Raw genomic sequence first — 25,648 nt, forward strand, 5'->3', positions numbered from 1 at the left:
CTCTGCACTATTGTACTTACAGTGTTATTGTTCTGTTTACCTGACTTGTTTACCTGACTGCCCATTTTGCACATCTGGTTGGCTACTCCTCTTGCACTATTTGCGCTACTGTAAAATACTATACATAGCCATAATTATTTAGTATATTATTAGCACTCAATACTACAACTCAATACAACATTTTATTTATATCTGTACATTCAAGGAAACTGTGCGGGTCAGATGTATCGACATTTCGTTCTGTATACACGTGTACTAGAATGACAATAAAGTAGATCTGAATCTGAATGTGAAGAAAATTACTAGAACCGCTTTCTTCAATCTTCGTAACATTGCTAAAATTCGTCCTATACGTTCTCAATCGGATGCAGAGATTATAATTCACGCGTTTGTTACCTCCCGTCTCGATAACTGTAATGCACTACTTTCCGGTCTTCCGATGACCAGACTTAAGAGTCTTCAGCTGGTACAAAATGCTGCAGCGAGGCTTTTAACTAGGACAAAAAAGTACGATCACATCACCCCAATTTTGGCTAACCTGCATTGGCTCCCTGTTAGCCTAAGATGTGATTTCAAGGTTCTCTTAGTATTATACAAAATCATGCATGGACTTGCTCCCTCATATCTTTCAGATCTGATTTCCCCCTATGTTCCGGTCCGAAGCCTTCGTTCTGAAAGCGCCGGTCTACTGGTGATCCCAAGAGCCAAGAAGTGTTCCGCTGGTTCGAGAGCGTTCTCCATCCGGGCACCGGTGTTGTGGAATGCTCTTCCCCCTGAAATCTGCTGCCTCAGTGGACATGTTTAAGTCTAAGCTTAAAACTCACTTCTACTCTATAGCATATGAATAACCTAAACTTCTTATATGTAATAACTTCTGAACCCCTTTGAGACTATTTGTGATTAAGGGCTATACAAATAAAAATGACTTGACTTGACATTTGGAGGTATATCACACAAATAAATCGTTAAAAATTATGCATTGTGATTTCTGGATTTTTATTTTTAGTTTATCTCTCTCACAATGGACATGCACCTATGATGAAAATTTCAGACCCCTCCATATCTCAGTGGGGAAAATGGGAAAATAGAAGGGTGTTCAAACACTTACTTTCTTCACTGTATATTGATGTATTAAAATGAAACAGATCTTCAGTTAATCTACCTGAATTTGTAAATATTGACTTGTGATTGTTCTTTGAAAAATAATATACAACTTAAAAAAACGACAACTGACAATGATTGAAGTGTTAATTTAATCATTTATTTCTCAAACATTATATATATATATATATATATATATATATATACATATACACATGGTAACATCAGAAAAATGAGAACAATTCCGTGCGCCTTATAATTCTGAAAGACAGTAAATAAAATCAGAAATGCATTATTACAATGAAACGGTTCTACCTACAGTGGCCATTTACAAATTAATCAAGTACATTCAGTAGTGAACTATTTTCCAATATTTATGTTTTATGAAATCAGCTTTAATTTACTAACATTTGTTATAATGAGACCCTCACAGCTGTTTTAAAACTAGAAGTACCACAGCCAAGTTATCTGGCTTTTTACATAGAATGCCCAAAAGACAGCCAACTGACTGGATTAGTTTCACCATTGATCTGCAAATGGGGCTAACTCTGGTGAGAACAACACCACTCAGTAATGACCCTTTTCATGCTAATGTTGAAGAAAAGAATGTTTGTGGGGGCGTAACCAGAACCTATTTTTGTAGTATTACTGTAGGTGTATTTTTGTCATATTATGAAGTGTTTCTGTAGTATTTTTAAAGTATTACTGCGGTTGTACTTTTGTTGCATATTCAAATTATTATTGTTGTAGCAGAGTTTTGGTGGTATTTCTGTCATAATATTTATGAAACAATATTTTTGTATTATAGTATTACTGTCGCTGTATTTTTATAGTATTTCTGTAGAAGTATTTTGAAGTTTTCTCATGCAAGTATCTTCGTAGAATTTCTTTATTTTTTCCCATTACTGTAGATGAGCTTTTGTGGTAATTTATGTCGTATTTTTTCTAATCAGAATGAAGACAAAATAATATATTAGGTCCCTGTTTTGTAGCACAAAATTTGACATCTTCACTTTTTAGATGAGTGAGTTATTGAACAAGGGTCCTGTTCACATGCTCGCTTCTGTCAACACCACACTCACCACATTCCATTCGAACAACCCCAAATTGCCGGATCTATAGAACAATGGTGACAAGATGGACCGTTGATTTGTTAGATTAAAATACACAGCCTTTTGCTGTCCGCTGGTCATTCTGGGACATCTAGTGTTAATGTCACGGGCCTTATAGTCAAGTGTGCCTTATATATGACAACAAATCTCAGAGTATTTTGAGGGTATGCCTTAAAGTCCAGAAAATATGGTATATTAGTGTTATGCGACAGGATTTCCAGAAGTATCAGTATGCCATAGAGAGAACTTAACCCCATTATGAAAAAATATTTTGTACCCATTAGCTTTTACCTCAACCATTAAAATAAATGAGACTCTTCTCGTTGCTTATAATCCTTTTGTTGTCTTAAAGCGAGCGTTTCTCCCCTTGTACCAAGCGGCCTCGTAGAGCCCATCCATCCTGCAAGGGCAGAAAATAGGCACTCAATAGCTGCTGGACTTATTGAAATGGATCTTGACATCTATAGAAGTCTGTGGCAGACTAGCTGGAATGGATCTTTGATGTCTATAGCCACCTACAGCCGACCAACTGAAATAAATACTTGACTTCTATAGCCGTCTGAGGCAACCTGGCAAAAATAGATCTTTGACATCTATAGCAGTCTGTGTCAGCCTAACTTAAACGATGTTTGATGTCCATAGCCGTATTAGGCCGGAAAGCTAAAATGGATCTTCGTTGTCTATAGCAGTCTGAGGCAGACTAGCTAAAATTTTGACATATATAGCTATCTAAGGCCGCCTAGCTAAAATTGAACTTTGACATCTATAGCAGTCTGTGGCAGCCTAGCTAAAATTGATTTTTGTGGTGTGTTCTAATTCATTATTTTTGCAATAATCTGTGGTCTCTGCAGCGCTTTGAGATTCTTTGTGATTGAGGGGTATACAAATAAACATGACTTGACTTAACTATAACAGTCTGTGGGAGCCTAACCTAAAGTTTTCTTTAAAATCTATAGCTGTCTAAGGCCGGCTAGCTATAATGGATCTTCCACATATAGGCTATAGCAGGCTGTAGCAGACTAGCAAAAAATGATCTTCGAAATATGAGCAATTTGTGGCATTCTGGCTAAAATGTTGACGTCGAAAACCATCTAAGGTCACCTAGCTAATATTGAACATTGCGTACTATAGCAGTCTGTGGCAGCCTAGCTGAAAATATTCTTTGATGTCTATAGCAGTCTGGGGCAGCCTAACTTAAACAGATCTTTGATACCTATAGCTGTCTGTGGCACCTTAAATAAAACAGATGTTAGACATCTACAGGGAGTGCAGAATTATTAGGCAAATGAGTATTTTGACCACATCATCCTCTTTATGCATGTTGTCTTACTCCAAGCTGTATAGGCTCGAAAGCCTACTACCAATTAAGCATATCAGGTGATGTGCATCTCTGTAATGAGAAGGGGTGTGGTCTAATGATATCAACACCCTATATCAGGTGTGCATAATTATTAGGCAACTTCCTTTCCTTTGGCAAAATGGGTCGGAAGAGGGACTTGACAGGCTCTGAAAAGTCAAAAATAGTGAGATATCTTGCAGAGGGATGCAGCACTCTTAAAATTGCCAAGCTTCTAAAGCGTGATCATCGAACAATCAAGCGTTACATTCAAAATAGTCAACAGGGTCGCAAGAAGCGTGTAGAAAAACCAAGGCGCAAAATAACTGCCCGTGAACTGAGAAAAGTCAAGCGTACAGCTGCCAAGATGCCACTTGCCAACAGTTTTGCCATATTTCAGAGCTGCAACATCACTGGAGTGCCCAAAAGCACAAGCTGTGCAATACTCAGAGACATGGCCAAGGTAAGAAAGGCTGAAAAACGACCACCACTGAACAAGACACACAAGCTGAAACGTCAAGACTGGGCCAAGAAAAATCTCAAGACGGATTTTTCTAAGGTTTTATGGACTGATGAAATGAGAGTGAGTCTTGATGGGCCAGATGGATGGGCCCGTGGCTGGATCGGTAAAGGGCAGAGAGCTCCAGTCCGCCTCAGACGCCAGCAAGGTGGAGGTGGGGTACTGGTATGGGCTGGTATCATCAAAGATGAGCTTGTGGGGCCTTTTCGGGTTGAGGATGGACTCAAGCTCAACTCCCAGTCCTACTGCCAGTTTCTGGAAGACACCTTCTTCAAGCAGTGGTACAGGAAGAAGTCCGCATCCTTCAAGAAAAACATGATTTTCATGCAGGACAACGCTCCATCACACGCATCCAAGTACTCCACAGCGTGGCTGGCAAGAAAGGGTCTAAAAGAAGAAAAACTAATGACATGGCCTCCTTGTTCACCTGATCTGAACCCCATAGAGAACCTGTGGTCCCTCATCAAATGTGAGATTTACAAGGAGGGAAAACAGTACACCTCTCTGAACAGTGTCTGGGAGGCTGTGGTTGCTGCTGCACGCAATGTTGATCGTGAACAGATCAAAGCACTGACAGAATCCATGGATGGCAGGCTTTTGAGTGTCCTTGCAAAGAAATGTGGCTATATTGGTCACTGATTTGTTTTTGTTTTGTTTTTGAATGTCAGAAATGTATATTTGTGAATGTTGAGCTGTTATATTGGTTTCCCTGATGAAAATAAATAATTGAAATGGGTATACATTTGTTTTTTGTTAAGTTGCCTAATAATTATGCACAGTAATAGTCACCTGCACACACAGATATCCTCCTAAAATAGCTAAAACTAAAAAAGCCCCACTCCAACTTCCAAAATATTCAGCTTTGATATTAATGAGACTTTTGGGTTCATTAAGAACATGGTTGTTGTTCAATAATAAAATTAATCCTCAAAAATACAACTTGCCTAATAATTCTGCACTCCCTTATATAGAATGTAGCCTAACTTAAACAGATCTTTGATATATGTAGCCGTCTAAGGCAGCCTAACTAAAATGGATCTTTGAAAAATAAAGCAGTCTGTGGCAGCTTGACTTAAATGGAATTTTGATGTATATAGGCGTCTAAAGCCCACCTAGCAAAAATGGATCTTTGAAATCTATTGCAGTCTGTGGCAGACCAGCTAAATGGATCTTTGACGTCTATGCCAATCTACCGAAAACAGATTTTTTTCATAAGTAGCTCTCTAAAGTAGACTAGGTTTAATGCACAGGTGTGAAACATCCGGCCAGTGGGCGGATCAGGTTGCATTTGGCCCCAGAGACAACACCCACAGAAGCTCAAGAGAAAAATGAGATGCAGTTTTAAGTTTTTCTATCTCTCTCTCCTTTTCTTTCTTCCCCTTTCACTCTCTCATTTTCTTTTTCTTTCCTTTACTCTTTCCCTTTTCCTCTCTCCTTTTTAATCTCTATTTTTCTCTTCATATCTATCTTTTTCCTCATCATCTTTCATACACTCTCACACTCTTTGTCACTCTCTCTCACTCCTTTCTCTTCCTTCCTTCCTTTATTTTTTTATATCAACGTGTCTTTCTCATTCTTCATCATTCTATTGTTCACTTTCTTGTTCCCCCCTCTCTCTTGTAATCTCTCTCCCTCTCAATCTCTTTTTTCTTCTCACTTTTGTTCATTTTTCTCTCATTCTCTTTTTATTCCCCCCTTCTTGTCGTCTCCCTTTTGTTCTCCCTTCCTCATTTTCTCTTTTGTTCTCTCTCTTGTTCTCTCTTTTCTTTTCCTTCTGTTGATCCCTCTCTCTTGTTCCCTCTCTCTCATTCATTCATGTCCCTCTTGTTATTGTTCTCTCTTTTGTTCTTGTTCTCTCACTTGTTGTCTCCCTTTCTCCCTCTTGATCTCTCTCTCTGTGGTTATTGCTTTTGATTTCTATATCTTTTGTTCTTTCTCTCCCCTCTTGTTTTTGTTCTCGTTCTTGTTCTCTCTCTCGATTTCTATTCTCTTGTTCCCTCTCTCTTCCTCTCTTAAATTTAATAGTTCGGCCCCCAATAGTGTATTTCTTCTACCATGTGGCCACTGAGTCCAATTGTGTTCGACACCTCTGCTCCAACGGATCTGTGACGTCTACAGCTGTCTTAGGAAGCCTAGCTTAAATGGATCTTTAACGTCAATAAGCTATGGCCACAAACATTTTTTTTATTTTTAACATCCCATCTGTTTGCATAAGCACACACACAATAATACAGGCAAAAACAAATTACCGCAAAGCTGACCCCAGAAAATGAGGGGATCTTGGAGTAGATTTTACGGGCCTCTTTGGCTAAATTTTCCTGGGAGGTTCCAGTCACGTCGATGTAACAGCAGTCAGAACTTGCATAGTGGCAGGAGATGGCCTGAAAAATAGGGAAGTAATTTGCCATTCGGCTTCACTGGAGAGGGAATGAGTTCTGGGTAACCTTCCGGAATCCTTGCGACAAATTCGTTCCCGAGCCGTGAATCAGCAGAGGGTGAAAGAAGACCGTGTCGCCCTTCTCCATTTCCAGGTACACCCTGGAGTGCTGCGGGTCATAGTTGCGAATGCCGTGATACATCACGTTCACCCCGCCCTGAAAAAAATAGGGGAGTTTTGCGATGTTCAAAAAAATGTACAGTCTCATTCATTTTCTTAAAAGGACAGTTTGGCGCCTCTTAGTGGTTAAATTATTAAAAAGAAATATTTTACTAGTCAAAAATACATGCCGAAGTTAACTTTTATTAGAAAAATCGTACATCAAGAAATTTCTATTCCTTACACTGTGGAATCGCCATGTGTGTACATATACCGTGACTATGGAGCGCACCTGATTATAAGATGCACCCAATACATTTTTAAAAGAAAAAACATTTTGTATAACATAGGCCGCACCTGACTATAATCCACATTTGACCTGTGCTGGCTTCATCATCCTTAAACAGGCACTACCCTATTCACACTTTATTCAAGTCAAGTCAAGTCACATTTATTTATATAGTCCTTAATCACAAAAATGTCTCAAAGGACTGCACAGGATTACAATTACAAAATTACACAATTACCTGATCTTAAACCAGCATGCGGGCAAGGAACAACTCAAAAACCTCAGTGTGAGGAGAAAAGAGAAACGTTGAGAAAGGACTTCACATGTGGTAATCCCCCTTCACACCTATTTGTTTTTTTTCTTCCCTAAAATTAATGAACTAAGGATTGCTTATTTCTTAACACACCCCTTTGAACTATTTGCCCAATTGCATAGCTTTCGGAGAGTGCCTATAAAGAATGCTGAGTCTTATTTGTTTTCTGAGAATCTACTGCACCTACTGGTAACTTGTCTGGCAAGTAACAATAAAAAATATACTAAAAACTGATATTCTGGTTAGTCACATTGCACTGCTATTATTTTGAACAGCACTGTACATCCTTGAGTCCTAACAGATAAAATATGAAATTTCGGGGATTTCCGGGCTGGTCCTGGAAAATCAAGTTAACTGGTCTGACAGCAACCCGACCAGAATATTACATTTCGGGTTTTCTTCAGGCGCGGTCGTGTCAGTCAAGGTAATTAGTCGGGATCAGGCGAATATCAACACTTGCTGGCAGAGTCGGGTCGGGCTGGATTTTGTAGGCCCGATCTTAACTCTGCTTCTCAGGGAGCATAATCGAAAGAGCCTGTTTTCTAAACAAAGCTGTTCTCTTGGGAGCGACCGGTAAGGAGCAGTCACGTTTCACATGACAACGCCATAAAGACAAACCACCAGAGCAGGCGTTTGAGCATCATTTTCACACACTTTTCTTTCTTCTTTATTTCATGCATGGTTTATAGAGTCAGACTGACACGAAACATGGCAATGGCAACAATTTCAAACATTTTCAAGTACTTCATCCTGACAGTAAAACACTAAATATTAAAATTCAAGCATTTTCAAGGATTTCAAGCACCTGTACGAACCCTGGTTATTGCACTTATTTTCATTGCACTATCGTTACGATCCACTATTCTCTTTCATTCACCAATATTGCACTATGATAACAATTTAGGCCAGTCTATATGTGTATATTTTTTTCCAGGACCGTTGCCAGACATGGGTCTCAAGTGGGGCATATCAAATGGATGAGAACAAATATGATTATATACTTTTTGACCTCCAGCCCCTGAAAATGTTTGGTGGCATAAGACCTATCTGTAAATATGTAGAATTTAAGTTATTCATTTAACCACTAAACTTGAAGACGGACATCGTTGCAGCGAACATCTGACGACCCAGTTTCTTGTCTAAAATGAAAATCCATGAGTGCGCACTGTGTGGTGGTCATTGTCATGGCTACTGTCTGGTTAAAAATTTCCTCTGTAAAAAATAAATTGAATGTGGTGACAGGACTACGGTTTGCTGCAACAAAGTTGGCTTGGGGTCCGGCAGTGTCGGAGGCACAAAGTGGCCAGCTACTTTGTGTGTTGACCACATAATTTTTTCATTTTTCGATCACCAAATGTTTTGTCCACTAACGTCTTCTTTCGCATCATCTTGCACATTCTTGTCACCCAGATCCTCCTCCATGTTCTTTTCCTTTGACATCCTCACCCGGTTCATTGTCGTCAGGAACCTGTCCCCCTTCTGCCAAGCAACCGGGTTCAAAATCCTCATCGGAATAATCCGAGGGGTCAGAGGAAAAAAAAAATCTTCCGGTTCAGTTTTTGCTCCATGACCAAATGCAGTGCTTCATTGGCTGAGTATTTCCTTTCCATCCTGCCCAAGTCAGTGTTGGTAGGTAATGGTCGCTCGGTTGATTTGGCCCCCTATATATATCCTGTACAGGTCTTGATCCTTTCGAATTCAAGCAGCTGACCAATAATATTTGAGAGTAAAACCAATTTTTATTTGAATTGTTTACCTTTCTCACGGTAATCATTTCGATCTTTCTTTCCCACCAATCAATCAGTTGTTTATCTTTGAAGCAGTGCAGGGTGAACACGCCTGCAAGTGCTTTGGCTGTGCCAAGAGGCACACATGCAATTCAAGTTCACGACACTTGGTTTTGCAACAAAGTAGAAGGCACGACAATTCTTTTCCATTGCAGAGACTTCTACAAAAGAATTGTCGCACACGTGATGTACAACGGTGTCCAAAACCAGAATAATGGGTGCTGCAGTCAGTGGTTTGGCGGCAAAATTATTATCATATTATACATACTGTATTTGGACTTTCGCGCCACTCAAAATAATTTTTTAACTTTGTATACAATTGACTCCACGGTACTATAGAGAAAAATACCAAAATCCTGGGTAACTCTTTGAAATACACCAGGTTTATGATAAATCAAAGATAATGATTTATAATGGATGTCTATCCATCCAAATAATGTACATAGCATGCTTTGTGAACAGTTTGTGTTTGGCTCCTAAATGCAATACCATATAAAGAACAGCACAATGCAATTTTAAACATCTAAATGGGAAATTTAAGTGTTTACTTTTAAATGCTCTCTCTTTGATCAAAAATAAAAAGCATTAACTGTAAATGTACATAATATGTACCTGCATTCCACGAGGGTTAAAGTTGCTTAGTATAAAAAAGGTTTAAATGAGTTTAAAGGTCACGGCAGAATGAAAAAAACGTTACTGTAATGTATTTTTGTTTTAAACTATTAATCTTTTTCCCTTCTTTTGCTTCTTTTGTTTCTTTTCCACTCTAGTTTTTACTTATTTTTTTCTGATTTCGTTCTTCATTATTCTTTATTTTATTCTTCTATTTTATCCTAGCTTTTTAATTCATCTTTTTTGACTTTTTCCTCCTTTTCTTATTATTTTCTGCTTGTTTTCTTATATTTCCTTTTTCCTTTTGTTTCTTTATTTTGTAGCCCATTTTCTTGCTTTATTATTGTTTCTTTTTTCTTTCCTTTTTCCTTTTGTTTTTTATCTTCTTTTGTTTTTAATTTTCTTCCTTTTTCTTGCTCTTTTTCAATTTTTTCTTTGTCCTTTTTACTTTTATCCCTTTGGTTTATTTTTTTAAATTGTTTTAATATATTTTATTTCCATCCATCCATTTTCTTCCGCATATGTGATGTTGGGACGTGGGGGCTGCTGCCTTAGCAGGTAAGCATAGACCTCCTTATCTCTAGCCACTTCATTCAGCTCTTCCGACGGGATCCCAAGGCGTTCCCAGATCAGCCTAAAGCAGACCAGCCTAAAGTAGCATGTTTTGGGTCGTCCCCGGGCCTTCCTGCCAGTGGGCAGGAGACAATATTTTGGGACACAATTTCCGGATGTGGGTTACCGGGGGTCCCCCCTCTCGAGCCAAGCCTGTAGGGGTTGGGTCCCCTGGCTAGCGCCTGGTGGCTCACGGGTCAAGCTGGGCACAATCGGAAGGGACAAATTGGGTCCCTCTTCCCATGGGCTAACCATCTGTGGTAGGGGCTGGATAGCAGCCAAAGAAGCACCGATCGTGGGCTACAGAAACTTGGCTATATTTTATTTAATATTTTTTTGTCTTTTTATTTCAGACTGCCTTCACCACTATGTCCAGTTTCCTTTGTGTGGGCAGAGCGTGTCCATGGGTAGGCACTGCCCAACCTGCCACTTGGTAACGCCCCTGTTTTTTCTGCCATTTATCATCATAGTCTTTTTCTTTTTAAATCTTTGAAATCTTTATATGTTTTACTCAGGAATACCATGTCTAATCTCGTTGCATACTACGTTGATATCAATGACAATCAAGACAATTCAATTCAATACATAGCAACAATATGGATGCAGCTCCCAAACGCAGCCTCACCTCCCAGTCCGGGTACTGGTGCTCCTTGAGGGTTCCGGTGTGCGTCCCCGGCAGGACTACCAAGCATCCATTCTGACGGTTGACCTGCTCCAAAGCCGTCCAAGCGCAGACGATGCGCTCGGCCGGTCGGAACGGGAAGTAATGGAGATCCTGATGCATCGGGTGGCGGGACGTCTTCTTTCCTGCACATCAAAAAGATCTCATGAGTATGAAAGTAAACAGCCTGGATACAGCAACCCCACACTATGCCCTTTCACTTTATGGTCCAGAAGAAGCTATTTTAGAAAAGCAAGGCTTCTTAGGGGTCATTTTCACTCACTTTTTGGATTTTTTTCTTCATTTATTAAGTGGGTATAGAGTCATTCTGCCAAGAAACATGTCAATGGCAACAATTTAAATAATTTTCAAGCACTACACCCAAAATTCAAGCATTTTCCTAACCTTGAAAACATTAAAATTCAATCATTTTCAAGGATTTCAAGCACCTATACGAACCTTCGATATGAGATTGTCTTTATTGTCATTAACATAAACTCCCAATTTATTTTTCTGTGCAACCCAGGTGTAGATAAATTTTTTTAGTTAAAGGATAGAATAAGATAAAATATTCGTATGCAAAAAAGGAAACGACTCTGTACAAAAATTCTGTCTATATGTACATAAAGATGCGGCTGAGTAGAAAAAGGGCGTTAAGTATAAGGTGGGAAAACTAAAACCCGTGGGCCAACTGTGGCACGTCAAGCTTTTTCATACAGCCCGCCAAACCTAAATGGTCAAACTTAAATTACCATTTAAATGATAGTATACATAGTACTACTTATAAAAAAGATTTTTTTGTGCCAACTCTGTCCCCATTGTCCCACTGAGTCTACAACAGGCATGTCCAAAGTCCAGCCCGGGGGCCACTTACGACCTGCAATCAAATTTTTACTGGCCCGCAGCTTCTGTCATAAAATTCATAAAATGTGGCTCACCAGTAATGTTGAGGACAAATACATTTGTACGAAGAGAAAATCACCATTTCACCATATGATTGGCAGTAACACTTTAGGCAACTCCCGCTTAAGTTTCTGTGAGAATTTTAACCCACCCCATTTCCAACGTGTCGACTGTAAATAAAAAAAGTACAGTTGACTGTAAGGGCTGCTGCTTGCAGGGCAAGTGCAAATGAGTATTTTTTCACCCAAATCCGGAACAGCTGCGTCTGCCTAATTTGCTAAGAGACTGTAGCTCTTTTTGAAGAATATTATATCAAGAGGCACTGCCAACATGCAGACTACAAAAAGCTAACAACATGAAAGCTGTGAAAAGGTGAAGCAACTGGAAACTGTTTTAACGACACAGCAGTGCTTTTTCACGAGACCCTGCGGGTCAAATGAAAATGCTACAAAGGCAAGCTACAAGGTCGCTATGCTGACCGCCAAGCACTGCAAACCATTGAAAGAGGGTGAATTAATTAATGACTGTTCAAAGATTGCCAAGCTAAATAGTCCGTCGACACACATTTCTGCTAACCAGATTCTGCCCGCTTACTGAAAAGTTTGGAAACCCCTGGTCTACAATGGAAATACTACTACACAATTACTCCAAAATAAAATATTAAGTTTCATGCTTAATAATAAGAAACTTAGATATTATTTGGCTTTCATTCTGAAAAGAAAAAAAAACAGTATATAAATAAATAAAAAAATACTACTGGACTTGACAGTTCTGGGAAAAAAAACACTCTCAGTATGGTAGTAGTGGCTGGATGTTCCTGTCACGCACAAATGCAGCGGCTCACAGCTCTTCAGCTAATTTTCTATTTATTACCATTCTCTTGTCTTTTATGCTTTCTTTTCTGAACACATGCGTGGCCAATAATACCTATAGTCGGGAGGAACTTATACAATCGGGTCTGCGTCTAAATTTAGACTTTTTCTACCACTTTTGATATCCCGCAAGAGATACAAAGGGATCCAGGATCTCCGTGCATGGCCAACTCACTTACGAAGCTACGGAGACGGCGTAGGGATCGTAAACAAAAGCGGGGCTGTCGCTCGGGCAAGTGTGCTAAGCCAAGGGAGCTATATCGGCAAAACGGCAGAGAAGGACACTAAGATGATGGCATTGTGACTAATTCCACCAATATTTTTTCATCGATCTTGCCTGTCAACCGACGCCTGAGACTCAACATGCCCGAACGGCGACATCTTGTGACGATTTCCACAAAGACTTCAGCTAAGTTAAACGATTCAGCAAAGCTAAAATTTCGTCTTTTGAATATTAGATCGCTTGCTCCTAAAGCTTTACCCGTTGATTATATTATTTGTGATTACAAACTTAACCTGATTGGCCTGTGTGAAACTTGGTTGAGACCGGATGAGTTTTTACCGTTACATGAGGCTTCTCTTCAAGACTACGTGAGCTGTCATGTAGCACGCTCTTTGAAGAAGGGTGGCGGTGTTGCGCTAATTTCTGAAAAAAATACTCCAACTTACTCCCCGTACCTCTAATAATTATAAGGCGTTCGAGGCTCTTGTTATGCGGTCCTCCTTAATGTCAATTTATGTAGTAACTATTTACGGTGCACCCGGACCATACGCAGTTTTCTTAGAGGAATTCTCTGAACTGTTGTCTGACCTAGTAACCTATCCAGACAAAATAATTATTATGGGGGACTTTAACATTCATATCAACTCCCCACTCAGTTCACCTACTGTTGCGTTATGGTCTCTAATTGATACATTTGGTTTTAATCAATTGGTTGATTTGCCGACTCAAAGACGGAAACACGCTAGACTTGGTTCTGACTCGAGGAGTTTCAACCTCAAACGTGACGGTGTTACCGTGTAGTACTGTTATTTCTGATCATTATTTAGTTACATTTGAGGTGCTGGGTAAATGTAGTATTAAAAAAAATGAAGGATTTAGCGGACGCAATATAAGCACTGGCATAGTTTCTAAGCTCTCTGATCTTCGTTCAGGAGCAGTTGCGTCGTTTCCTTTATATAAAGGCTCTATTGACTCACTCATGAATGAGTTTAATGCTCCCCTGGATAGTGTCCTGGAGTCAGTAGCACCCATACGGCTTAAATCACGAGATTTCTTGTTTAATTGTCTGCTCCTATCTTCTGTGTTTTTCTTCCCGTTTAACAACTACACTTTGGATGACTTTCTATCCTATGGACATGGGTTTTAGCGCACAAAAATGTGTTTATCCGAGGAATCAACTCCCTGCCCTGAAGAATTCTCGTGCCGGCGTGATGAGGGGGCCTATGGTGGAAGAAGAGCCGGAGCTAGCTAAGCGGCTAGCGGCTTTATAAGTCTTCGGTACCATCCGTAATCATGGTAAATGTAAACTCACTACCAAATAAGACCAGCAAGTGCTGGTGGAAAACATCGAAGCGCACAGGGAGCGCAGTCACTGTGTTTTGCGGAAACGTGGCTCACGTTTAGCATCCCGGACGCTAACGTTTAGCCACCCGCAGCTACCCGGAGCTATTCCGGCTTCTGCACCGCTATACAGAGACACGAAAGCCTACGGGAATCGGAGAGGAGACGGACTCGCTAACACGAGGTGGTGTATCCCTGGACACAAAGAAAAAGATTTCCATCTGCCACAGGGATGTCGAACTTTTGGACTGGCGTGTGACGTCATCCACTCCGCTACAAGCACCCCTAGGGCATCATGTTAATCTGTTAATAAACAACAAGGTAGACTGCTGGAAGTGTGAATTTCCCTACGGGGATGAATAAAGTATCTATCTATCTATCTAAAAGATGCACGCCTTGGTTTACTGATGAAACTAGATCGCTTAAACAAGAATGCAGGAAATCTGAATGAAAATGGCGCGCTACCAAGCTTGAGATTTTCCCTCAAACGTGGTGTGACAACTTGTTGCAATGTAAAACACCCCTTGCCTCCGCAAAATCAGCCTCTTTTTCGAAGGTGATTGCGGCACAAAAGAAGAACCCCAAAATCCTTTTCGACACTGTAGCATTGCTAACGAGGCAACAGATTATCCCAGATTGCTCTACCCATTAAGCCCATGACTTTATGGTCTTCTTTAATAAGAAGATTCAATACATACGGGAAGAAATTTCTAAAGACACTGTTAATACATCACATATAAAAAGGGCTGAAATATATAGTGGCTGCCCAGGGAATTTTTCCCGATTTAGTGATCTGTCACTCGATAATCTTAAACAGGTGGTCAATACGGCCAAACCGACGACTTGCCTGTTTGACCCGCTTCCGGGTTCGCTGATCAAAGGTCTTTTTGGGGTCCTTGGACCTTCAGTTCTAAATATTATAAACATATCACTCTCCTCGGGTGTAGTTCCAGAGGCTTTTAAGTCCGCTGTTATCAAACCTACACTGAAACGACCCAACCTTGATCCAGAAAGCTTATGTAATTATAGCTAAATGATTTTATATCCGATAACAATCTTTTTGAATTTACTATTTGAATTTTGCAATCAGGATTCAGGGCTAACCACTCTACTGAGACAGCCCTGATTAAGGTAGCCAATGATCTTCTACTGACATTGGACTCCGGCGCTTCATCACTCTTGCTGCTGCTGGACCTTAGTGCTGCTTTTGACACTGTGGACCATAATATCTTACTAGAATGGTTGGAAAAAATGGATTGGTCTCTCAGGAACCGTCCTCTTATGGTTCAGATCCTACCTCTCAGATACGACGCACTGTGTTAAATATGGTGCAATGACATCTGAGCTTTAGTGTTACCTGTGGTTTTCCGTAGGGTTCAGTACTCGGCCCCCTTCTTTTCAGCATTTACATGCTTCCATTAGGTGATATTATTCACAAGTATAATATCAGTTTCCATTGCTACGCAGATGACACTCAACTATATCTTCTGATGGAGGAATCTGCCACACTAAATTGTGGAAATTTGGAAGCCTGCCTCACTGAGAAAAAAGAGTGGATGTCACTCAACTTCTTGCGCCTTAACTCTGAAAAGACCGAAATGTTAGTTATTGGTCCATCTAAATGCTGTGACTTGTTCTCAAAAACTGCTCTGAACATTGACAAATGTAAGACCACCCAGAGTGACTCAGTTGAAAATGTAGGTGTCATATTTGACCCCGATCTGTCCGTTCAAACACACGTGAAAAATATTACTAGAACAGCTTTCTTCTATCTTCGCAACATTGCTCAAATTCGTCCTATGCTGTCTCAGTCAGATGCGGAGATTATAATTCACGTGTTTGTTACTTCCCGTATTGATTACTGTAATGCACTACTCTCCGGTCTCCCAAAGTCCCAAATCAAGAGCCTTCAGCTGGTAAAAAATGCTGCAGCAAGGCTTTTAACCAAGACAAGAAAGTTTGATCACATTACGCCGATTTTAGTTAACCTGCATTGGCTCCCTGTTAGCTTAAGATGTTATTTTAAGGTTCTCTTGGAATTACACAAAATTATGCATGGACTTGCTCCCTCATATCTTTCAGATTTAATTTCCCCCTATGTTCCGGTCCGGAGCCTTCCTTCTGAAAGCGCTGGTCTACTAGTGATCCCAAGAGCCAAGAAGAGTTCCGCAGGTTCGAGAGCGTTCTCCATCCAGGCCCCGGTGCTGTGGAATGCTCTTTCCCCTGAGATTCGATCTGCAACCTCAGTGAAAATGTTTAAATCTAAGCTTAAAACACACTTTTACTCTATATCATATGAATAACCCATACTTTATGTTGATAATATGTGTATAATTTGCCCTCATGTAGGTTAATTGTCTGTAATAATAGTTTGCAATAGTCTTCAATCTGTGCAGCCCTTTGAGACTCTTTGTGATTAAGGGCTATACAAACAAACATGACTTGACTTGACTATTGCTTTCTTGGTGAAAGTGATTTATGGCGAAGACCTTTGCTCTCCTCTTGAATCACCTGGATAAATGGATTGAGAGTCAGGGATTGTGCGGCCCACGATACCCTGTGCAGTTCTAACCACCCGCGCCAGTTGTTTCCTCTCATTTGCCTTGCAGCTGCAATACCACACGATCACTTTGAGGCACAGAATGTAGCTCCGTAAAAGTTGAGGAGCAGCCGAAGAGAGAGAGCAGCCTGTTTAAGTTTCCTGAGGAAGAGGATTCAATGCTGAGTCTTCTTCACCAGGCGGCAAGTGTTCATAGACCAGAAAAGGTCTAATATAATGTGGAAGCCAAATAATTTCATGTTGCCCACATGCTCCACCACAAAAAGGGTGTGTGATCAGTCTTTCTGGACCTCATTAGTCTTCTCAGCATTAAATACAAGGTTGTTTGGTGAGCACCACTGTGAGAGCTGGTGTTTCTAATTTCTGTATTGGGTCTCGTTGTTGCCTGAGATGAGACACACCAGTATAGTGTCGTCCGCAAACTTTACGACTATTGTTGGGATAGGTGGCAGCACAGTTGCGAGTAAATAGGATGAATAGGGCTGGGATGACCAAACACCTCTGTGGTGTGCCCGTGCTGAGGAACAGATGGGAAGATGTTGTCTTCTCCATTTTCACCACCTGAGGCCTGTTGATGAGAACATCTCTGATCTAGTGGCACAATAACTCAGGCAGTTCCACTGCATGTAGCTTCAGCGCCAGCTTGTCAGGGATGATGGGTGTTGAAAGCTGAGTAAAGTCGACAAACAGCTGCTTGGCATATATGTTTGGCTGAGGCAGATGGGTCAGGTTTTTGTGCAGGTTGATGGGGACAGCATCCTCTTTGGACCAATTTCTCTTTTCTTGTTTCTATGCATCTATGTGCCTTTATTGGATTTATTTATCACCCCTCTTTAGTGGATCGATCTTTTTGCCATTATTTTCGGGGATCTATTGTTGTTCGAACATGGTGTCTGCCTTCCGCCGGTGGAGGGCCATCTCTCTGCCCTCTGTCGTGGATCGAGCTATCTATCTGCCCTTTCTTCATGGATCAATTTATCTACAGGATAAAAAACTGATGTAAAACTGTCTTATATCTATCTTTATTCCCGGAATATTCTTCACTTATTTAAATAATTGTTGTTATTTAGATACATGTTTCTTTAATATTTTGGGTACTTTTAATAAAAGTAAGTAAAAGGAAATACCTATTTTTAATTAAATCTAGTTTTTAGTACTAAATTAGCTTTATGGGGTCGCCATATATGTTGTGTAGGTTTATATGCTAGTCCATACGGTATATACTATTTTGTTAATGTTCTTTATCTGGGATGTCGAGGGTTCAGTTAGCTATGCAGTACCATTGTTTCTTATCCCCCGCAATTTTGCTTTGCAATTATTACCTCAGATCACATTCATGTCTTATCCCAAGGGTCTACTGTATATTTCTTAATTACAGTTTTAAAGTCTGGAGGGTTCAATACCAGTGTCTGGAGGCTTGTTGATGAGCATGGTGTGCATCGCCATGATGTTCGGTCCAGTGAAACACTGCACATACTTAAGAATCTGTCAAGACAGAAGATCATCAGATGTTCTTGGTTGCTACCAGAGATCAAAAATTCAGAAGAGCTGAAAGATTTCATACCTGTGGTAAGGTGCAGTAGCGGAAAAGTTCCGGAGACTCTTGGAAGTCTTGGATTTTGGTGACGGCTTTCTGATCATTAACAAACTCGGACTTGTCCAGCTTGACGTCTCTCATCAAGAACAAACCAGGAACCGTGGTTTCCCTTCGACAAATTCGCTCGAATTCCTTCCTGCAAAAAGGTTATTTTCCTCCATGCCATGCTTTGCCATATTCTATTTAAATTTGTGACCTGAACAAGTTGATGTCCTTGTTGGCTACGAGGTTCTTGACGACGAGAAAGCCATTTTGTTCGTAGTAGAGACGGTCTTCTGGTGTCAGGAGGTCACACTCCAACGTATATCTGTTAGTCAAAATAATTTCATCAGGTTATGACTTACCAATCTTTTTTTATTTATCTTTAGATCTGTTGCTTATCAACCTTTATCAAGCGTCGAGGTACTTTTTTTCACTAACTAGCGCAAGAGGCACAAGGTTTGACATGAATTTCTAAATTAGCAACTTAGCTAGATGGCATGCTTAATAGCTAAATAGGTAGCCTCATAGTTACCTATAAAGGTAAAAAGGAAAAAAAACTAAAACGGGCGCTGGATGGATAGCTAAATGTAAAAAGCCATCTAAATAGCCAGATCGAAAGCTAAAAACAAAGCTAGATAGCTATATAGAAAGGAGGCCAAAAATTGCGTGATGACTAGGAGAAAAAGTTAAAATGTTCTCAATAGCATAAAAAAAAGTAAAACATTAGCTAGATAGCTTGCTAAAAAGCTAAAAAAGTACAAAGATAGCTAGTTCCAAAGCTAAAAATGAAGCCGGATAGCTAGCTAAAACCACATATTTTGCTATTTGCCTTATGAAATCCATTAATTGAAATTTAGTTTTGTACTTCCTGTAAATCAATAAAAAGATGAATGAATACATTTGTTAAATAGATCCCCGATTTCTTAATTTAGCGCTTAAAGTATAATGATCAATCCTGGAATATATTTTATTTTTCCTTGTAGACCATGAACTTGAATGTATTTATTTGAATTTCTAAAATAATAATTCACATTATTACTTTGTTACAGTGTTATTACGATGTGAATTATTACTAAATGGGGAGAAATAGACTCTGTCAACCAATAAAAAAAAAACATTTTACTAGAAAATCACAGTGACCCAGCACTCGTGAGGTATTTTCAGAACAGGGCTGCGGACACCCCAACTGTCCTCAGGGGGCACTCTGGTGCCCCCAGACATCACTTTGGAGACCCCTGCTGTAGATGATCCACCTGCGCCTTCTGCTGACCACCACAAAGGTAAGAAATCCTATTCATAATTCTTTTCTTTATCCTTTTTTTTTAATTTTGACACGTTCATGATAGCGTAATCTTTCATACGGAAGATTACGATAACACGAACGTACGATTAGCCTGGGTTAGCTTTAGGTTTACGTTTAACATTCAAGGTAAACAATCGGGGTGTTGGAACGGAGCCCCCTGTCCAATGAACCGCTCACCACTTGTTGTGGAGACCCGGGTGCTAAATTACTTGTAAACGACCTGTTTTTTTAATTTTTACACGTTCATGTTACCGTAATCTTTCGTACGGAAGATTACGATAACGCAAACGTACGATTAGCCTGGGTTAGCTTTATGTTTACGTTAAACATTCAAGTTGTTGGAACGGATTAAAACGATTTACATTATTTTTAATGGGAAAAATGATTTTGGTGATCGAACAAATCGGTTTTCGAACAGGGTTCTGGAACGGATTATGGTCGAGAACCGAGGTTCCACTGTGTGTATATATATATATATATATATATATATATATATATATATATATATATATACATATATGTATATATTTGGGACACAGACTTATTTCAGAGATTTGATCAAATCATCAAACATCACACAATGAAATAAAATGTGCTGTATTATTGGCTTTTGTCTGGAGAACGGGTTTGTCTGTTTTGTAGTATTTAAACCATATGGTGTGGCGCTCTCAAAATTTAAAAACATTGTTTTTAATGTCACTTTAGGTCAAAAAGATGAAATTATTTGTGTTAATTTCTGAACTTTTTAATTTTGTGTGTGGCATTAAATTCAGAGGTGTTTGCTGAGCTCTTCAGCATGTGCAAAATAGCTCTCACCCTTCCAGCCAGCAATGCTGCATGTGAGACAGGTTTTTCAGCTTTAAAGGTCATCAAAAATCAATTGCAGACAACCATGCTTGATGGCAGGCTAAGCCATGGGTGTCCACACCTTTCAGAAATCGGGCCGGATTTCGTACACTGAAAATGTGTGAGGAACGACTATTCAGGTCAAGTCAAGTCATTTTTATTTGTATAGCCCTTAATCAAAGAGTCTCAAAGGGCTGCACAGGTTATTACACAGACTATTTTTCAGACTATTATTACATTATCCCCTGATCTGGAACCAAGATGATGGCAAGGAAAAAAAAACCCTCAACATGAGGAAAATGAAGAAACCTTGAGAAGGGACCGCACATGTGGCAGCCCCCTTTCAGGATTACCAGTCAGGAAAGGATGTTGCAATCACAAATAATACAGAGATATTGTCCACGAAAAGTATAGGCTATTCATATGCTATAGAGCAGCAGTGTGTTTTAAGCTTAGATTTAAACATTTCCTCTGAGGTTGCAGATCGAAACCACAGCACAGGTGCCCGGATGGAGAAGGCTCTCGAACCAGCGGGACACTTCTTGGCTCTTGGGATCACGAGAAGACCGGCGCTCTCAGAACGAAGGCTTCGGACTGGAACATAGGGGGAAATCAGATCTGAAAGATATGCGGGAGCAAGTCCGTGTATGATTTTGTATAATACTAAGAGAACCTTGAAATCACATCTTAGGCTAACAGGGAGACAATGAAGGTTAGCCAAAATCGGCGTGCTGTGATCGTACTTTTTTGTCCTAGTTAAAAGCCTCGCTGCAGCATTTTGTACCAGCTGAAGACTCTTGATTCTGGACTTCGGGAGACCGGAGAGTAGTGCATTACAGTAATCGAGACGGAAGGAAACAAACGCGTGAATTATGATCTCCGCATCCGAATTTTAGCAATGTTGCGAAGATGGAAGAAAGCTGTTCTAGTAATTTTCTTCACAAGTGTTTGAAAAGACAGATTGGGGTCAAATATGACACCTAGATTTTTAAGTGAGTCACTCTGTGTGATGTGAAATTTGTCAATGTTCACAGCAGTTTTTGAGAATAAGTCACGGGATTTAGATGGACCAATAACTAACATTTCGGTCTTTTCAGAGTTAAGACGCAAGGAATTGAGTGACATCCACTCTTTTATCTCGGTGAGGGAGGCCTCCAAATTTCCACAATTTAGTGTGGCAGATTCCGTAGCAGTGGAAACTGATATTATACTTCCGAATAATATCACCTAATGGAAGCATGTAAACGCTGAAAAGAAGGGGGCCAAGCACCGAACCCTGCAGAACACCACAGGTAACACTAAAGGGCTCAGATGTCATTTCGCCATATTTAACACAGTGCGTCCTATCTGAGAGGTAGGATCTGAACCCCGAGAGGACGGTTCCTGAGAGACCAATCCATTCAGCCTGTCATTCTTTGAACAGTCTTTAATAAATTCACCATACGTCAAAGGTTTGCAGTGCTTGGCGATCAGCTTCACAACCTCATAGCTCGCCTAAGTACAATTTTCCTTTGACTCAGAGTCTGGTGAAAAAGCACTGCTGTAACAGTAAAACATCCTTCAGTGGCAATTTCACAGTGTTCGTTTTCAGTTAGCTTTCTGAAGTCAGCTTATTTCGTCTAGGAGTGCTCCTTGATATTATATTCTTCGAAAACAGCCAATCTCTTGGCTAATTAGGCAGATGCAGTGGTTTTGGATTTTGGTGAAAAAGAATACTCCAATTTCCACTTCTCCTGGAACGGCCGACACAATATTCAACTCTTATTTTGAGAGTTAAGCTCTTAGTGAAGACCAGCTTCATACCTCAATACTGTGAAATGCTAGAACTAAGAAATATGTCAATTGTTTAACTCAGGTCGAAACTGCAATGTTTTCTACTGTGCAATTTGTCGGTGTACCTTTGTTCTTTTGAAGTTGGATGTCATTATTTTTTGCATTAAATGAACAACGACTATTTTCACTCATGTTCTATTGCTTTATCAATTCTAAGAAAGCTGCGACTTACAATGATAACAAACAATAACAATTTGTATTAAATATTTGATCATGGAAATTGATTTAAAATAAAATTGTGTCGTCACTGAGGACCAACACTTTAAAGAAGAGGTGTTACTTCTAACACCTTCTTTAAAGTGTTACAAATTACCAAATTTTGAAAAAATAGTCTAAATCATACTTTACTGTTTGGCAACCTGCTGCGCCACTAAAACACAGATAGCATACTGCTAAACTTGCAAGGCTATGATGTTTATGGCAACAGTATACTGGGCAACAACAGGTGGATACACATTTTTTTTTTTAAATTTATTTATTTATATTATTATTCAGCCAGTATCAACCATCAACATGATATCTACCGGAAATCATGTTGTCACGCGAAGCTATCAACGTGACTCGTCGCCTTCGATCGGCGCCGGGTTTTTAGACCCAACTGCTGTGTTGGGAGTCATTAGGTAAAATGTAATAACTGTGAGAGTACATGTTTAAAGTAATAGTGTAAGCTAAAGACAAGCCAATGCTGAACTTACCGGATTGATGACGGCTCCTATTCCTTTGTGGAGAAGAAGGGTTTTAACTCTCGAGACAGAGTCTTGTTCTTGGGCGAAAATGTGTGAAATGGAATAAATGAGCATGCATCTGATTGTATCCCAGCCAGAATTCTGGGAAAGGATTTTCTTTTGTCGTTCTTTTCTCCACAAAGTGGAAGCAACAGACAAAAACGTTTTAGGGTGGTTTCTTCAGGTTAAATGGCCTCAGCCACAGCCGCGATTTATTATCATCCTTTGGCTTCTTGAAGAATGGAAACAATGGATGAACAAATCCGCGTCGTGGCTGGTCAAAACATTTGTGATCAAGCCACTCATTCAGACGCTTTTGTGAATTTTGGCATCCAATACTTGGCGCATGTCCACCCCCCTAACTTTCCATGATTGACTTTCTTCTATCCTGTTGTGTGTTTATCAGGGCTGGAAACGCAACCAACACAAGCAAAGCTAAACTACCGGAAGTTAAAAACATCACTCGGGAGAATGCGGAAGTAAAAGTCGAAGTGGCATTTGGCGTTCGCTAAAAAGGTCTATAAAGTTCAGAAGAGCAAAGTCACTCAACATGAATGACTAAATTAAAGAACAGGGGTGGCATGCGGCTCTTGGTCAATAAGAATCATCATTTTTTCTATATCCTGTGGCTCTTTGCCTTGTTTCATGTTTAGTTTTTTAAATCAACACAATTGAATCTTTTCTTCCGGCGCCGTCACGAATGGCAGCCACTCCAGCAGCTCCCGTGTTATTTTCGATTGTTTTGTTCTCGATTGTTCTCAGCTCAGGGATGCTGCTGGAAATGTGAATTTCCCTTCGGGGATGAACAAAGTATCTATCTATCTATCTATCTATCTATCTATCTAACTAACAATAATACTTGTTGTATTGTAAGGAGAGGAGTGTGTTATGGGAAATAATATGTTTTTAATTGTGTGTGTCTGTCTGTCATGGCAGGTCAGTGCGTGGTGTGGCTCTTTGACTCTCACAGTTAAAAATTTCGGCTCTTTGTGTCAAACTTGTTCGCCACCCCTGCACAAGAAGGGAATTTTACAGTTTCAAATGACCCAAGGCTGTTTTCCAAGAGTTTTTATTATTGCAGTACAAAAATCAAATGTGACGTATATTCAAATGTACATAGTTAAGAGAGAAAAACTTGATTTTTGTAGCACTTATACTGGCTTTTAGTTATTTTCTGTCTCCTCTCTCCTGATCCGGGTTAATTCGTTTTTCATGGGGTCACTTGAGGTTCGGCTCCAGTTTGTATCAACACTTCATACTTAATGCTTATACTTTGCTTTATGCATGTCGTGGAGGTTGAATGTAAACATAACCGTGCCAATGAGAGCGCCAATGCTCCCTAATGTAGTCGAGGTGCAATGGCACATGAATCTTTGGAAAGTAAAACAAAAATATTGGGAGCAACCTCAGGCATTGAATGAATAAACTTCAGTCGATTATATTGTAGCTATTTGTTTGGTAACAGAAATGTATACAAAAACTTATAATCAAAGTAATAGCAACCACTGGCTTTCAAATAACCCACAAAAAGCTTTTTGTAACAAGAATAAAGAACGTTAATTAAAAATAAATTGAAATGCCACGTCTTTACCTTAATTCTTGAGGTTGGTGGGTGGAGGTGTGAGCCATCGTCGGTGTAGCCTGAAGGAAGCTCAAGTTAAGAATAAAAGTAAACACTTTTATTGTTGTTGGATGGTTAATTCTTAAGGTAAACATTTAAAATTATATTAACTCTACAGGGTAAGACTTTAAAATTTATTAAATCTTGAGCTAAAGCTTTAAAACCGCGTTTTTTCATGTAAAGTATTGAAGAGAAGTCAACTTAAAACTGTAATGCTCATTTTACTTTTAAATTAAATCTTTAAATCTCATTGAATTCTTAGGTAAAACTTACATTAACTATATAGGTTAAAGTTTAACGCACAACACATTGAGACTTCTTGTGATTAAGGACTATAAAAATAAAAATGAATTGATTGACAATATGAAATAAAAATGCCTTGATATGATCAGTTTGACCAATGCGTCGAAAAAGCGCCTGTCCTAAAGCTTTTCAAAATAAAATGTTGTACAGAATTTTATACTTGGATTAACAATATATTAAAGCACACACCCCATCAGGGCATTTTACTGGTAAAATAAGAACCATAGATAGTTACACCAACAACAAATAACTTAAATGACGGATTAACTAAGTAGTGTTACAACTGTGCTGTATAAATCCCTAAGAGGGACACGTTCCGGTTATTGACTACGCAGTTAGCAAACATCGGCAATAAAATATTAATAACCAAAAATAAAACGACATAAAAAAGATACAATCACATCAGGTGATCGATCGAGATGTCCGATCATCAATCGGAGCCTTTCTGCAGCACGAGACATTGTTGAGTGGGTTTGAAAGCGCCAGCGTCTCCAGTGTGACAACCTTTACCCTGTCGTCTGTTTTTAAGTGGGACAAAGAACAAGGGGGTGGGACTTATTTTTTTTTTTAATGAAAAACAAACTTTAAAAAATGATTTGCATAGTCGAACACGATTACATTGTTGTTCTTTACTTTAAAACCTTATTTTAATGTTACTGA

The 25,648-nt window shown here is 39.6% G+C and overlaps 1 protein-coding gene across 1 annotated transcript; it reads right to left on the reverse strand.

Annotated features, from left to right (window-relative positions):
* Window positions 1-1,239: 1,239 nt before the first annotated feature.
* On the reverse strand, window positions 1,240-25,540 carry phyh (phytanoyl-CoA 2-hydroxylase). The gene is made up of 9 exons (XM_088348676.1): window positions 25,384-25,540; window positions 24,656-24,705; window positions 18,572-18,682; window positions 18,343-18,511; window positions 18,182-18,263; window positions 10,844-11,025; window positions 6,514-6,663; window positions 6,319-6,450; window positions 1,240-2,613 (listed from the first exon to the last, which is right to left on the reverse strand). Exons 1-9 carry the CDS (start codon window positions 25,447-25,449, stop codon window positions 2,560-2,562), a joined length of 996 nt encoding a protein of 331 aa, XP_088204802.1. The 5' UTR covers window positions 25,450-25,540; the 3' UTR covers window positions 1,240-2,559.
* Window positions 25,541-25,648: the final 108 nt, after the last annotated feature.

Source organism: Urocampus carinirostris, chromosome 11 (assembly GCF_059441175.1).
Source record: "Urocampus carinirostris isolate Australia breed hairy pipefish chromosome 11, RoL_Ucar_1.0, whole genome shotgun sequence".
NCBI classification, from domain to species: Eukaryota; Metazoa; Chordata; class Actinopteri; order Syngnathiformes; family Syngnathidae; genus Urocampus; species Urocampus carinirostris.

Excerpts from the sequence above, each read along its gene's own strand:
- phyh (XM_088348676.1), bottom strand. The coding sequence starts at position 25,449 with ATGTCTCGTGCTGCAGAAAGGCTCCGATTGATGATCGGACATCTCGAT. Across the intron at positions 18,683-24,655 it reads CACCAACCTCAAGAATTAAG|ATATACGTTGGAGTGTGACC; the intron begins GTAAAGACGTGG and ends TTTGACTAACAG. Across the intron at positions 18,264-18,342 it reads GCTACTGCACCTTACCACAG|ATTCTTAAGTATGTGCAGTG; the intron begins GTATGAAATCTT and ends CTGTCTTGACAG.